The 16,890-nt window shown below is 36.6% G+C and overlaps 1 protein-coding gene across 1 annotated transcript in view; it reads left to right on the top strand.

Moving 5' to 3' along the window:
- Positions 1–746: 746 nt before the first annotated feature.
- LOC119520854 (olfactory receptor 5M10-like) overlaps positions 747–16,890 on the top strand; it is a 31,265-nt gene continuing 15,121 nt past the window's right edge. The window contains 2 exon segments of the mRNA XM_037818738.1: positions 747–1,082; positions 1,085–1,344. Coding sequence (XP_037674666.1) covers positions 747–1,082; positions 1,085–1,344 — 596 coding nt within the window.

Raw genomic sequence — 16,890 nt, forward strand, 5'->3', positions numbered from 1 at the left:
TATCTGATTCCTGTACTATAGTAGATGTTCCACAAGCGTGGTGAATTTGTTCAGTGCTGTAACCCCAGAACCAAGAACAGAAGAAATCAAACCTTACAATATAAATAAATAAATGAGTGACTCAATTTACAAATGAGAAAGGACAAAATAGCCACATATTAAGAGATAAATTCAGCTAATGCAATGTTTTTTTTAAATGAAATTAGGCCATAGAACACTGGCTTCCAAGTGAAAATGACATGCGGAACGCTCCTCTCACAATTTGAATCTGAAAAACAGGATACCAGAACTGGAGAATCCTGAGAGATTCAACTCTTCAGTTGTCCATTTAAATGACACAAAGGACATGGTTTTCATACCTGATTTTCTTGCCCTTTTGACATATTTTCCTCATATTTTTAAAAGTCCCAAATGTGCAGTTTCCCAAGTAGATGTGTATAAATGTCTGAGTATGTATATGTGTGCAAGTATGTATATGTGTGTGTGTTCATGTATACATGTATGACTATATAAGAGTATGTATGTGAGAAACTGAGTTTGAGAGGGAAAGAAAGAGGCATATAGAGTAACAGTGTTGTGGTAGGAAGTATATGTAGATATACTAATGTGTTTGTTAAAAAATGAACAGTTATTATCCATGGCTGAGATCTAGGAGACAATGATAAAATGGATGGAATAAACAGGGAATAAGGACCAGATGAAAATCTCACATTCCCTGCCATTTTCAGTTTTCAAAGGATGAGAAAATGTCCTCTCCAAATCATACCACAGTGACTGAATTCATTCTGCTGGGGCTCACCGACGATGCAGTGCTGGAGAAGATCCTGTTTGGGGTGTTTCTGGTTGTCTACCTAATCACACTGGCAGGGAGTCTGTGCATGATTGTGCTGATCAGGACAAGTTCACACCACCATACTCCCATGTATTTCTTCCTGGGACACCTCTCCTTTGTAGACATTTGCTATTCTTCCAACATTACTCCAAATATGCTGTACAATTTCCTCTCAAACCAAAAGACTATCTCCTATGCTGGGTGCTTCACACAGTGTCTTCTCTTCATTGCCCTGGTGATCACTGAGTTTTATATATCCTGGCTTCAATGGCAGTAGATCACTATGTGCCCATTTGTAGCCCTCTTCATTACAGTATCGGAATGTCCAAGAACATTTGTAGGTCTTTAGTCACAGTCCCTTATACTTATGGCTTCCTTAATGGCCTCTCTCAGACACTGTTGACTTTTCACTTATCTTTCTGTGGTTCCCTTGAAATCAATCATTTCTACTGTGCTGATCCTCCTCTTCTAATGTTGGCCTTCTCTGACACCTCTGTCAAAAAGATGGCAATGTTTGTAGTTGCCAGCTTTACACTCTCAAGTTCTGTATCATCCTTCTGCCCTGCCTTTTCATTTTTGCAACCATCTTGAAGATGAATTCTGCTGAAGGCAGGCACAAAGCCTTCTCTACTTGTGATTCCCATTTGGCATCTGTTACCATATTTTATGGAACTCTCTTCTGCATGTACTTGAGGCCCCCAACTGATAAGCATAGAGGAGTCCAAAATAATTGCAGTCTTTTATGCTTTTTTGAGCCCAGTGATGAACCCATTGATCTACAGTCTAAGGAACAAGATGTGATCCATGCTATGCAACAAATGATCAAGGAAATTTTCTTTAGTTAAACTGCAGTTTAGGTGTCTGATCATTTGTAATCAGTAAATGCTGTGGTAACATAATTAGACTCTTTGAAGGACAAACCCATTACTCTGAGATCATGATTTGTTTATTGTCATGAGCTTGGAATGCTTTCTTTTGATAATTGCTTCTCAAAATTAATACATTTAAGAGATATTGCATTGATAAAACACTTTAGTATTTAAACATAAAATATTTTCTTTGGCAATAATTCTATGAAAATGAATTGTTTTTATTCAGCACTTCTGCATGTTAATGATAACTTAATATCTTTACTACTTGGGATTAAATTTTATAACAAGTTGACTCTAATAAGAATGCTGTACAACTGTCTATACTGAATTATATGATCTATAAACCCATAGTGAGACCCAAGGTAAGCAGACATGTTTTACCCTTTCTTTAAATGATGAAAGTATCTCTACTCCAATGTGTTATATAGAACAGTGACTCTGAAGCCTCACTAATCACTACAATCAACTTTAGGAAATTTTTAAATATATGGGTATTCCATAGGTGTAAACTTTCTCCCATTTTTCCTTAAACCACCATCATGTGTATTTTGATAAACATTTTGTCCATGTGATTCTACTGATTATTGTTCTCAGTATTTAAAATTAACTATCCATACCTGCTTATGAGTTTCCAAGCATACAGATCCAATTCAGTCCTGAATATACTATAATGGCATCCCAGATATTTTCAATGTAGTGATTTTGATGTTATAATAATTTACTAAGAGTCAAATGGGTCTATCAGTTTTGACACACAAATGATCTGAAACTGTATGCATATGATTATATGTGTGCATATCTTTTTGAATGAGAAGACATGATGTTTAACCTGGTTCATAAAGCAGTCTGTGACTCATTATTTTTTAGATAAAACTGGTCCAGTAGTTCTCAAAACTTCTACTGACAAAAGCATAAGAAAGCAATATAAGAAATGAGTAATGATCCACATTAGTCCATGTATTATTAGTCAACCAGATGGTTACACATTGAATCATAATTTACCCATTTTTAAGTTGCCTTAAATGTTTTGCATTTTAGTACTGTGCACTCTGATTTTTCACACTACTGTAAGAAATGTCTGTATGAAATCAACTACAGTATTTACTGTAAGGTATTCAAATTATTTTCCAGAATCCTCTAAATAACTTTGAGTGTTCAGAAAATTGAGCCCCATACTTAAATCTCAACTGATTGAAGAGGGCTGTGTTTATCAAAATCCTATTCCAGAAACAGTAAAGTAGAGAAGAGATGATTTCTCAGTGTCTACAGTATAATATTTAAATCATAGGACTGTTTGTTGTTCTATTTGTTAGTTTTTGAATGTGATGGTAGGACAAAAGGAGAAGCTGATCTTCAGAGAGACAATGAAGCAGAAAAACCTATAAATGAGTAACCAAACAAGGGTCCTTACTGTCATAGTGTCCTTGATTCCACTTCCCTTAGTCTTTGGAACATTCCCTATCTTCTAACCATCTTCCCTTTTTTGTAAGCAAAGAGTTGTGTTTCCTTTCCTAGCAACCAGGGTGGTCTGACACTCAAATTTATAATTGTATAAAATACATTTTACAATTAGTGTGAAAAACAATCTCTGTTCTGTCTTAATATCTGTATGTTTTCAATTATTTTCTAATCCTGAGAACCATTTTGGCTTTCAGAACTGAATTTAAATTCAATCTTACTAATCTCCTAACCCACATGGTTGGTATATACAGAGTCTCTCTTTATTTTTTATTCTATTTATATGTTTCTACTTATGAATTATTTTTCCATTTAAAAATCTTTATTGAAAAACACTTCAGAAAATTTGTATAGGTAGTGTACAACATATACCAACATAAATAAATTAATATTGCTATAGATTATGCTTAATTACAGTTATCTCTCACTTTTAAACCACTACTTACTTTAATCCTCAGAAATGAACTTGTAAAAGAGTTAATTTTTTTTGCAACATTTTGAATCTTAGGCACAAAGAGATTGAATGACTTTCTCAAAGTCACTCAGCTACTAGGGAGGGCATAGGCAAGTCCTTTGGTTCTAAATTCTCTTCTCTTTCCAACACACACTGAAGTGGCAACAAAACTCCTCAGCACACTGCAAAGGCCAGATGGAATGTGTTTCATGAGGAAATGGTACAATTATTGCAGGAGATGAAATGATGGTGATTAGGTGGTTGATGATGATGATAGTGATATTTATTCTAATAATTGATAAGGATCTTCTCCAGTATTTCAGGTTAGCATCATAATTGTGTGCATTATAAGTAGACTTATCTTACTGTTCAATGCAAAAGTACATAATTTTGATATATGGTAGTTCTATTCATACTGCATTTTATTAACATATATTCAAAATTATAAATGCATATATTTTATAAATAGAAAATACAGGCAGAAATGGTGAAGTAAATTTTCTTATCTAAATCCAATGAACTATATATGTTTGCATTTTGTCACATTTCCTCTCAATAAGTTTATATGCCTACATATGTTATCATAATTCATAAAACAAAATTGAAATCAAATGCCATAAACAATTTGAACATTTGTTTTCACCTGATAGTGTGGTATTTGTATTTTCATACACAGTAAATAATTTCAGTGAACAAATTTTTAATGTGGCATGATATTTCAGAATTAAACTATTCCCATATTGATTGTAAGAAAATAAATTGAATTAAATTGAAAGATATAAGGAATAAAAACAAAATTTACTTATATGGACTTACTTATGCATTGGTACTCTAAGCAGTTTTGTGTATTTCATTGAGATTGGTTAATTTTCAAACCATCATTCCATCATATCGATATATCATATTGTTTTCAATGATTCATACTCTTTGGACAGTTCTCCAATTATTCCTCTAACATACATTCCTAGAGGCTGGGCAAGATGATGGAGTGGTGAGGTGTGGGTTTTAGTTACTCCTCTGGAGCACTTGGTAAATAGCCAGGAATTCCATGGACCAGATGCCACAGAGGAATTGCAGTTTGAACATACTTCATGCAACACTCATGAAAGCATGGAGCAGCTGAGATCAGTGAAACCTGTGAGTTCTCATGGCCAGGGGGCCCATATCCCTCCCTGCCAGGCACAATTCTGAGTGAGGAGGGGTTGGTGGTGATGGAAACCAGGAAAGAGAACTGCAGTTGCAGCACTTATTAACAGACTCAAACTGCTGAACAAAAACTCCAACCATAGGTAAACTGTGACCAACACCAGAGAACCTGGGAACAATCAGCCCAGTGGAGAGGAGATGCAGCTAGCCAAAATGGCAAAAAATAAAAACAAAAATAAAAACAGAGACTTTTGGAGCTGTGGAGTGAACATATGGAGAAGGGCCAGGCTCAAACAGAATCAGGCACATATGTAAACCCAGGGGGCCAGGGCCTTTCTCTGAAAAGCTGGGTTTTCTGGTTTATTGATTGTTCTTTAATCACCTTGAACTCCTTGGCTTTATGCATTTCAGTAGCCCATCAGAACTGCAAGGACTTAATTAAAAGGCTTTTTTTTTGAAAATAGTCTATACTGGTCCCTTCTTTTCCTTTTTTCCTTTCTCTCTCTCTCTCTCTCTCTCTCTCTCCTCTCTCTCTCTTTCTCTCTCTATTTTTAAAATAACTATACTAAGAAACCTATCACAGAAGCCTGAAAAACTTGCAATTTGGGCCCAGGCAAAGCCAGAGCTAAGAGAGCTCTGAGAGAAAAGCAATAAGTCTAGTGGTGGAGAAATTTCACTAAAGGCCATAATTTTCCAAGAAAAGGGGTGTGTGGCCTAGCTCCAATGGCAGCCCTCCTTTGGGGAATTCAGAAACCAAGGACTGGAATTCAGACACCAGCTTCAGTCAGCCATGCCCCCAGCAGGGTCAGGGTCACTGGGAGAACTAAAGGCTCCATACCTCGTCACACTGGTGGGGAAGCTATGGGTTGGCAAGTGCCACCTGCTGGACAGCATAGGAAAAGCACAGAGTCTAAAAGCCTCACCGGAGGGCCTCATTCTCAAAGAAACTCCATACCTTTCTCCTGAGACCTGGGCATCTCTGGACTGGGAAAACTTGATAAGGGTTAAATATATCTGAGGAGACCCTCATACAAAAAGGCTACATAGAGGGAGGGCAAGAAACAGAAAAACAAGGGGTGAAAAACTCTGATCAACTATATGGAACCTAAGTTAGAGGCCTAACATAAGCTGAACTAAACACCAAATGTTAGATAATAAAGCCAACCAACAAGAAAATCCTTGGTAAAAGAGTGAAAATTAGCTCTAGAATAAACTGCTCAAGAAAGTCAGATGTCTAGACAGCTCAAGATAATGAGACATACTAGGAAACATGAAAATACAGACCAGCCAAAGGCAAACTAAGAGTTCAACCGAGATCCAGGAGTTGTGGCAACTGAATTGTTCATTAAATCTGTTCAATGAACTGATGGAAAAACTAATTAAAGATGCTCAAACAAATCTCCTAAATCAATTCAAAAATCAAGTCAATGAACTGAGGGAAGATATAGCAAAAGAGATGAAGGATGAAAAGGAAGACACTGGATGGCTACAAAGTAAAAGACATAAACATGAAAAAACAAATGGCAGAACTTATGGGAATGAAGGGCAAAATGGAGGAGATGAAAAAGAGAATGGAGGGATACAATAGTAGATTTGAATAGGCAAAAGAAGGGATCAGTGAATTGGAAGATATTTGAATAAGAACATACAAAGAACAGATGGTGAAAAAATGGAAAATTATGAGCAGAGTCTTGAGCTGAGTGACAACATGAAGTACACAAATATCCATGTTATGGATGTCCCAGAAGGAGAAGAGAAGGGAAAAGGGGCAGAAAGAATAACAGAAGAAATAATCACCAAAAATTCCCCAACTGTTTTGAAAGAGAAAATTACAGATTCAAGAAATACAGTGCAACCCAAACAGAATAGACCCCAATAGAACTTCTCCAAGACACTTATTTATCAGATTATCCAATGTCAAAGACAGGGAATTCTGAAAGCAGCAAGAGAAAAGCAATCCATCACATACAAGGGAAGCTGGATATGACTATGTACAGATTTCTTCACAGAAACCATGGAGGTGAGAAGACAGTGGTATGATATATTGAAGATATAGAAGGAGAAGAACTGCCAACCAAGAATTCTATATCTGGCAAAACTGTCCTTCAGAAATGATGGAAGGAAAACCTAAGATGGTGGCTAGGTGAGACAGGGCAAAAAAAAATACCTCCATGAAAAATACTAGATAAAAGCCAGAAAGTGACCCAGAACACAAGTTCCAGTGATCCACCAGCCAGACAAAGTCTGCCAAATCCACAAGGACAGTGCATTTGGTGAAACCAGGAGTCTGTGTTCTGAAATGAGTGAGTGAGACAGCTGAAAGTCTGGTGGCTGTGCTGCAGTGTGGGGAAACTGTGGGTTGGTGTTTGGAGACAGACTACTTCTTATAAAAAAAAAAAAAAAAAAAAAAGCCTGGGAGCAACTGCAGATTCGGTGACAAGAACTGTGCAGTGAAGTGCGGCACAAACAAGCTGTGCCAACACCTCAATATCTGGCATGAAAGATAGGCCTTCTCATACCCACTGCTAATTATCTTGGAGCCAGGAGGGCAGAGGGGAGCCAAAAGAAGGAAGAAACCAGCCCTTGCAGCCATCTTCCTGATGGGTTGGGGATGCTCCTGCCTGGGGCCAGAGCAACAGCCCAGAGCTGTGCCAAGGGTCCCAGTGTGATGAAGTGTTTCCTGCAGCAGTACCATGCACACACCACAATATCAGCCATGGACAGTGGCCTTTAGCGCACCCACAGCTAATTGTCCTGGAGCTGGGAAGGTGGAGCTGTGCAAAAAGGGGGAAATTAACACATCCCATTCAGCCATCTTTACAGCACACTAGGAATGTCCCTGCATGGCCTGGTGGCCCAGGGCTTTGCTGGAGGGCTGGCATGCACTTGTGGCATGGCACAGCCTTCCCTCAGCAGAGGACCTGGAAAAGCATGGCTAAGAAGGGGGACCCACTTGGAAATCCCAGGGACCCTATGCCAATACCAAGGACTTGTGGGTCACCGGCAGAGAAAATCTGTGGCAAGACTGAAATGAAGGTTTAATCTCTGGCAACAGCCTTCAATCTCTGGGAAAACCTGGGAGGTTTGATTATTAAAGCTGCCCTGCCTCCCTAACCACTCAGACACAAACCCCAAATTCAGGGCAGACAGCACCAACACACCCAAACTTAGTGCACCAACTGAACCCCACAAGAATCAGACCCCCACACACTACAAAGACAAAGTTGGGGAGAACTGACTTGAGGGGAATAGGTGACTCATGGATGCCACCTGCTGGTTAGTTAGAGAAACTGTATGCCACCAAGCTGTAGATATCACAAATTGGACATTGGTATTATTTCATATCCTGAAAGAACCCTATCAAGTGAAGCAAATGCCAAGAGGCCAAAAGCAACAGAAAATTTTAAAACATATGATAAAACCAGATGACATGGAGAATGCAAACCCAAACACCAAATCAAAAGGTCAGAAGAGACAGAGTACTTGCAGCAATTAATCAAAGAACTAATGACAAAAAAATGAGAGCATGGCACAGGAGATAAATGCCATGAAGAAGAGCATGGCACAGGATATAAAGGACATAAAGAAGACCCTAGAAGAGCATAAAGAAGAAACTGCAAGAGTAAATTAAAAAAAAAAATGATGATCTTATGGAAATAAAAGAAACTGCTGACCAAATTAAAAAGATGCTGGATACTCATAGTACAAGACTACAGGAAGCTGAACAATTCAGAGTCCACAAGGGCCCTAGAATGGAAAATGAGAGAACAAAAGAAAGAATGGGGAAAAAATTGAAAAAATCAAAGTGGATCTCAGGGATGTGATAGATAAAATAAAACATCCAAATTTAAGACTCATTGGTGTCCCAGAAGGGGAAGAAAAGGGTAAAGATCTAGAAAGACTATTCAAACAAATTGTAGGGGAAATTTTCCCAAACTTTCTACACAATGAAAATACACAAAGCATAAATGCCCAGCAAACTCCAAATAGAATAAATCCAAATAAACCAACTCCAAGACATATCTGATCAGACTGTCAAATACTGAAGAGAAGGAGCAAGTTCTGAAAGCAGCAAGAGAAAAGCAACTCACCACATACAAAGGAAACAATACAAGACAAAGTAGTGACTACTCAGCAGCCACCATGGAGGTGAGAAGGCAGTGGCATGATGTATTTAAAATTCTGAGAGAGAAAAATTTCCAACCAAGAATACTTTATCCAGCAAAACTCTCCTTCAATTTTGAGGGAGAGCTTAAATTTTTCACAAACAGATGCTGAGAGATTTTGTTAATAAGAGACCTGCCCTACTCCAGATACTAAAGGGAGCCCTATTGACAGAGATACAAAGAAAGGAGAGAAAGATATAGAGAAATGTAACAGACATATATAGAATATTACATCACAAATCACCAGGATACATATTCTTCTCTAGTGATCACAGAACTTTCTCCAGATTAGACCATAGGCTGGGACATAAAAACAATCCTCAATAAATTTTAAAAAATTGAAATTATTCCAAGCACATTCTCTGACCACAATGGAATACAAACAGAAGTCAATAACCACCAGAGACTTAGAAAATTCACAAACACCTGGAGGTTAAAAATGAGGGGGAGATGAAAACATTCCCAGATAATCAAAAGCTGAGGGACTTCCTCACCAGTAGATCAGTCCTATAAGAAATGATAAGGGGAATTGTGCAGGCTGAAAGGAAGGGACACTAAACAATTGACTGAAACCACTTGAATAAATAAAGATTCCCAGTAAAGATAACATGGCAAATATAAATAACAATACTACTGTATTTTTGATTTGTAACTCCACTATTTACTTCCTACAGGATCTAAAATACATAAAGTACAATGATTAATCAGTGGTTTTGGACTCAATGTAAAATATATAATTTTTGACAAGAACTGCATAAAGGTGGGGGAATGAAGGAGTATAGGAACATAGTTTAGATGTCCTATTGAAGTTAAGTTGGTATCAAAGAAAAACAAGATTGTTATAGATTTAAAATGTTAAATTTAAGCCCCACAGAAAACACAAAGAAAGTATCAGGGAATATGACAATAGAGATGAAGAGTATGGGTTATGAGAAGTGGGGGAAGAGGCAATTGGGAGTTAAGAAATGAGTGTAGGGTTTCTGTTTGGGGTGAAGGGAAATTTCTAGTAATGGATGATGGGAAGGTGATGGCATTGCAACATTCTAAATGTGATTAATCCCACTAATAGAATGCTAGGGAGGGGCTGGAATGGGAAGATTTAGGCTGTATATATGTTTCCACAATTGGAAAAAAAAAAGACAGTTGAGATAGATAATGATAATTAAATGCCAAGGATGATCATGGATGGGATATGAGGATGGAGGAGAGGAGACTCAAAGGGACATAGTTGGTACATAAGAAAAAAAAAAGGGAATATAGAATGTAAGCTTCATATCAATGTTGAATGTCTTTAACTCCTTAGCTGTGCTTAATGGGACTGCATAATGGAATGTTCTTGTTCATGGGAAATGTATATGTGAATTTTATTGTTTGTTCAAGGATGTGTGCAGCTTGCTCTCATATGTTCAGAAGATAGAGCAATAGAGGATGGATGATAGGGAGGGAGGGAGGGAGGGAAAGAAAAAATGGTGGTGTGACAGGATGTTAAAGCTGGTGGATTGGGGTAGTGGGGGAGAGGGTCAGGGTATGCTGGAGTTCTGTGTACGGGGTTTTTATTGTTTTTGCAACTGTTCCCATAAGTTTGAATTTATTTCAAAATAAAATTTATAAAAAATGATGGAGACATTAAAATATTTTCAGACAAACAGACAGTGAGATAGTTTGTGAAAAAGAGAGTGGCACTACAAAAATACCAAAGGGAGTGCTACAGGCTGATAGGAAAAGACAGGAGAAAGGTTTGTAGAAGTGTGTAGAAATGAAGATTATCAGGAAGGGTAAAAGAGAGAGAGGAAAAAATAAGGCATGACATATGAAATCCCAAAGACAAAATGGTAGAAGAAAGTACTGCCCTTAGAGTAATAACACCAAATGTTAATGGATTAAACTCCCCAGTAAAAAGACACAGACTGGCAGAATGGATTAAAAAACAGGACCTATCTATATGCTTTCTACAAGAAACTCACTTTAGACACAAGGACAAAGACAGGCTGAAAGTGAAAGATTGGAAAAAGATATTTCATGCAAACAGCAACTAGAAAAAAAAATAGGAGTAACTATATTAGTATCAGACAAATTAGACTTTGAATGTAAATTAATTAAAAGAGACAAAGAAGGACACTATATATTAATAAAAGCATCAATTCATCAAGAAAACCTATCATATATATTGATGCATAAAGCCAGAGTACCCCAAAATTCATGAGGCAAACACTGAGATCACTGAAAGGAGGAGTACAGTAATAGTTGGAGACTTCAATATACCACTCCCATCAATGGATAGAACATCTAGACAAAGGATTAATAAGGAAATATAGATGTTGAATCATATGATAAATGAACAAAACTTGACAGATATTTATAGAACACTAAAGCCCACAGCAGCAGGGTACACATCTTTCTCAAGTGTCAATGAAACATTTTCTAGGATGGACCACATGTTGGGTCACAAAGCAAGTCTCAGCAAATTTAAAAATATTGACATTATAAAAAATCATTTCTCAGATCATACTGGAATGAAGCTGGAAATAAATAACAGTGAGGAGATTGTAAAATTCACAAATATCTGGAGACTAAACAACACACTCTTAGAAAACCAGTGGGTAAAGGAAGAAATTGCAAGAGAAATTAGTAAATACACCAAGGCAAATGACAGAAAACACAACATATCAAATCCTATGAGATGCAGCAATGGTGGTGTTGAGAAGAAAATTTATTGCCATAAATGCCAATATTAAAAGAGAAGAGAGACTGGTTCTTTCTGATGTAAGGAAAAAGTTCAGAGATAGATTGTGGTGATGAATGCATAACTATGTGATCATACTGTGGACAGCTGATTGTATACCATGGATGATTGTATGGTGTGTGAATGTATTTCAATAAAACTGAATTTAAAAAAAAATGTTAACTATAAACAAAAAAAAAAAAAGAGAAGAGAGAGCAAAAATTGGAGAATTACCTGTCCACTAGGAGGAACTAGAGAAAGAACAGCAAACAAACCCCAAAGCAAACAGAAGGAAATAAATACCAAAGATTAGAGAAGAAATAAATGAAACTGAGAACAGGAAAATGATAGAGAGAATCAACAAAGCCAGAAGTTGCTTCCTTGAGAAAATCAACAAAATTAATGGACCTCTTGCTAGGCTATCAAACAAACAAACAAAAAAGCAGATGCAAATAAATGCATTCAGAAATGGGAAAGGAAATATTACTGACCCTACAGAAATAATAGAGATAAGGATAAGATACTATGAGCAACTATATGCTAATAAACTAGACAATTTACATGAAATGGACAACTTCCTAGAAAAGCATAAAACTGACCTGAGAAAAAATAGATGACTTCAACAAACCAATCATAAGAGATTGAATCAGTCATCCAAAGCTCCAAAAAAAGACAACCTCAGGACCAGATGACTTCATATGTGAATTCTACCAAACGTTCAATAAAGAATTAATGCCAATCCTACTCAAACTCTTCAAAAAAAATTGAAGAGGAGGGAAAGCTACCCAACCCATTCTATGAAGTCATCATCACCCTAATACCAAAACCAGACAATGATACTACAAAAAAAAAGAAAATTATTGACCAATCTCTTTAATGAATATAGATGCAAAAATCCTCAACAAAATACTTACAAATCAAATCTCAGCAGCAGATTAAAAGAACTATAGACCACAACCAAGTGGGGTTTATTCCAGGTATGCAAGGTTGGTTCAACACAAGAAAATCAATGAATTTAATACACAACATCAATAAATCAAAGCTGAAGAAGCACATGTTAATCTTGATTGATGCAGAAAAGGGCAGTTGACAAAATTCTGCATCCTTTCTTGATGAAAACACTTCAAAGGATAGGAATAGAAGGGAATTTTCTCAATATGATAAAGGCAATATATGAAAAACCCACAGCAACCATCATATTCAATGGGGAGAGACTGAAAGTTTTTCCTCTAAGATCAGGAACAAGACAGGGATGCCCACTGTTATTCAATATTGTGCTGGAAGTTCTAGCTAGAGTAATTAGGCAAGAAAATGAAATAAAAGGCATCCAAATAGGAGAAGAAGTAAAACTTTCCCTCTTTGCAGATGACATGATTCCATATGTAGAAAATCCAGGAAAAATCTAAAGCAAAGCTATTAGAACTAATCAATGAATACAGCAAAGTGGAAGACTACAACATCAACACAAAAAAATCTATAGTGTTCTTATACACAAGTAATATGCCACAAGAGGAAGAAATAAAAAAAAAATCCATTTACAATAGCAACCAAAAGAATCAAGTACTTAGGAATAAACTTAATGAATGCCATAAGGGACCTATACAAAGAAAACTACAAGAAACTGCTAAAAGAAATTGAACAGAACCTAAAAAAAATGGAAGAATATACCACATCCATGGATTGAAAGACTAAATATAATTAAGATATCAGCTCTACCTAATTTATACATTCAATGCAATACCAATTAAAATCACAACTTACTTTGCAGAAATAGAAAAACCAATAACCAAATTTCTTTGGAAAGGTAAGGTGCCCTTAATAGCCAAAAATACCTTGAGAAAGAGAAACAAAGGGAGAAGTCTCACACTACCTGACTTTGAAGCACATTTCACAGCTACAGTGTTCAAAACATTGTGGTACTGGCATAAGTATGGATATACTGACCAGTGGAATTGAATTGAGTGTTCAGAAATAGACTCTCACATCTATGGGACAATTGAACTTTGATAAGGCAGTCAAGTCAAAGCAATTGGGACAGAGCAGCCTCTTCAATAAATGGTGTTTGGAGAACTGGATATCTGTTTCCAGAAGAATGAAAGAGGGCCCATGTCTCACACCTTACACAAAAATTAACTCCAAATGGATCAAAGACCTAAACATTACTGCTAAGACCATAAGACTCTTAGAAGAAAATGTAGGGCAATTTCTTAAAGATCTTGTGTTAGGAGGTGGTTTCCGAGACCTTACAGCCAAACAGCAAGCAACCAAAGAACAAATACACAAATGGGATCTCCTCAAAATCAAATGCTTTTGTATATTAAAGGACATTGTTAGAAAAATAAAAAGACAGCCTACACAATGGGAGAAAATATTTGGAAACCACATATCAGATGAGGGTTTAACAACCCAAATACATAAAGCAATCCTAAAACTCAACAACAGAAAGACAACCAATCCAATTAAAACATGGGTAAAGGATATGGACAGAAATACAAATGGCTCAGAAACAAATGAAAAATGCTCAATTTCACTAGCTATCAAGGAAATGCAAATCAAAACCACAATGAGCTATCCTGTCACACCTACTAGAATGGCCATTATCCAAAAATATGGAGGGAGGGAGGTATGTGTTTACTGATAGGAGGCAGAATGGTATAGCCTCTCTGGAGGACAGTGTGGTGGTTCTGCAAGAAGCTAAGAGTGTGGGTGCTATAAGGTCCTGCAAACTCATTAGGGGGCATTTACTTAGGGGATCTGAGAACAGGGATATGAATGGATATTTGCATACTGGTGTTTATGAAGAGAGTATGACTTGCAATGGGTCTAAGTGTACATGGAGTGAGGAACAGAATGGTAAATTGTGGTGTGTGCATACAATGCAATATTGAGCTATTGTGAGAAGGAGTGAAGCCATGAGACACACAATGAGGTGAATGGAACCAGTAGACAGTGTTTTGAGTGAACTACACCAGAAACAAAGGCAAATAGTATAATGCCTCACCAATATGGACTACCTACAATGTGTGAACTAAGAATTGAACCTTAGAGCACAGCTTATCAGGGGAATGCTTATTCTAATTGTCCCTAGGTTATAAGCTCTTAGAGCAGTCACATCTATTCCTGAATTGTAATGGCTATCTCCAGATTCCAAGATACTGCTCCCTTTGTGGATAACCTGATCAATTCCTGGAACTTTGGGTATCTGTGTGACACCTGAAGCTTGGAGCTGGAGCTCAGCAGGTATGAATGTCACTTTTGGCACCTATGGCAACAGTTGAAAAAGTGGAAAAAGAATCCAGACTTAAACTAGAGATATGAATGAAGCAGATATGGTTAGGACTAGGGCAAATTGGGCCAAAGGGTAAAGGACAATACTGGCTGCATTTTAAAACTTCAAATTCCATGTGATACCAGGGGAAGAGATGCTTTATTGGTGCAAGATCTATATATACTAAATAGAGTAACTTGCACAGTTTGTTCAAATACCATAATTACATAGAACTTTTAATAGGAAGTAAGACCTACTAGGTTTGCATAGGTTAGTGTGAAATAGCAACACATCCCAGAGCAGTTTGGACAGAGAATAGAAATATATATTCAGGGCCTCCCTGAGAAGCTGGGGGAAAATGCAGAGGTGTTGTGCTTCCTTCCCTGGATTGTTGCTGATGTTCTCACAAGCATTGAGGACTGACAGTTTGATGTGCCATGCCCTCTATCATGGGACTTGCCCTTATGAAGATTGTCACTGCAAATGGGAGGCTAAACCTTCTTGTAATTGTGCCTAAGAGTCTCCCCTGAGTACCTCTTTGTTGCTGAGATGTGGTCCTCTCTCCCTAGATAGGCAATCTTGACAGGTGGACTCACTGCCCTCCCCCCTATGTGGGATCTGACTCCCAGGTGTGTAAATCTCCCTGGCATCCAGGGGATGAATCTGGGCCTGACATTTGGGGATTAAGAACATCTTCTTGACCAAAAGGGGGATACAAAATGAAACAAAGTAAAGTCTATTGACTGAGAGATTCCAAATGGAGTTGTGAGGATGACTCTGGTGGGCATTCTTATGCACTCTATAGATAACTCTTCTTAGGTTTTAATGCATTGGAATATCTAGAAGTAAATACCTGAAACTTCAAACTGCAGCCTAGTAGCCTTGACTCTTGAAGACAATTGTATAGCAATGTAGCTTACAAGAGGTTACAGTGTGATTGTGAAAGACTTATGGATCACACTCCCTTTATTCAGTGTATGGATGGATTAGTAGAAAAATGGGGACAAAAAACTAAATGAAAAATAGGGTGGGAAGGGGAGTGTTTTGGGTGTTCTTCTTTTATTTTATTTTTTATTCTTATTTTCACTCTTACTGGTACAAGGAAAACGTTGAAAAAATAGATTGAGGTGATGAATGCACAGCTATATGATGGTACTGTGAACAATTGATTGTATACTTTGGATGATTATATGGTATGTGATTATATCTCAATAAAGTTGAATAAAAAATACATTCCTAGAAGGTGAATTTATTAATTAAATATTTTAAATATCTTTAAAGCTCTTCATAAATTATTCTACAGAAAATTTATAGCAATTGATAGCTATGAATAATAAATTTTTGAGAGTAGCTGTGTTACTGTAATTTTATCATTATTGGAAATATTATAAAAAGTTATTTGTTACTTTGTTGTCTCTACTGAAAATTCTTAGGGAAGGATTGTGTCAATTTGAGCAAAAGACTGAAATATATATTTAACAAATAAAAGATAAACCTTAGTTTGATAAGTATTTGTCATGTTGCTTTTGATGATTTATTATATGGGAAATATTTATTTTTTATTGGGAAAAATTCTAAGAATTTTTTTTTAATTTCATCACCCTGATATTAGATAAGCATTCTTCTGTATTTTTTATTAATTTTTCATGGTTATATTTTAGAGATATGTCTTTATTTATTCTGTATATAATTTTGAAGTATAATGTTTTCTATAACTTTTTATCTTCCATTTTAAGCCAATTTTCTCATACTAGCTTTTAAGCAATTTTTCTTCCAATTGATTTGTGAAGTCACCTTTGTTGTGTCCTGGGATAGTCTATTTCTGGCCCATATATCCTATTCATTCCTTTAACCAATCTGTACATACATTTTAAACCAAATTAATATAATTAATGCACACAAGGTATGTTTCAATTTCTAGTAGAAAAATTCCATCTCCAGTGTTCTACTTTTTCATTTTATCTTAGAATGC

This window comes from Choloepus didactylus, chromosome 26, assembly GCF_015220235.1.
Source record: "Choloepus didactylus isolate mChoDid1 chromosome 26, mChoDid1.pri, whole genome shotgun sequence".
NCBI classification, from domain to species: Eukaryota; Metazoa; Chordata; class Mammalia; order Pilosa; family Megalonychidae; genus Choloepus; species Choloepus didactylus.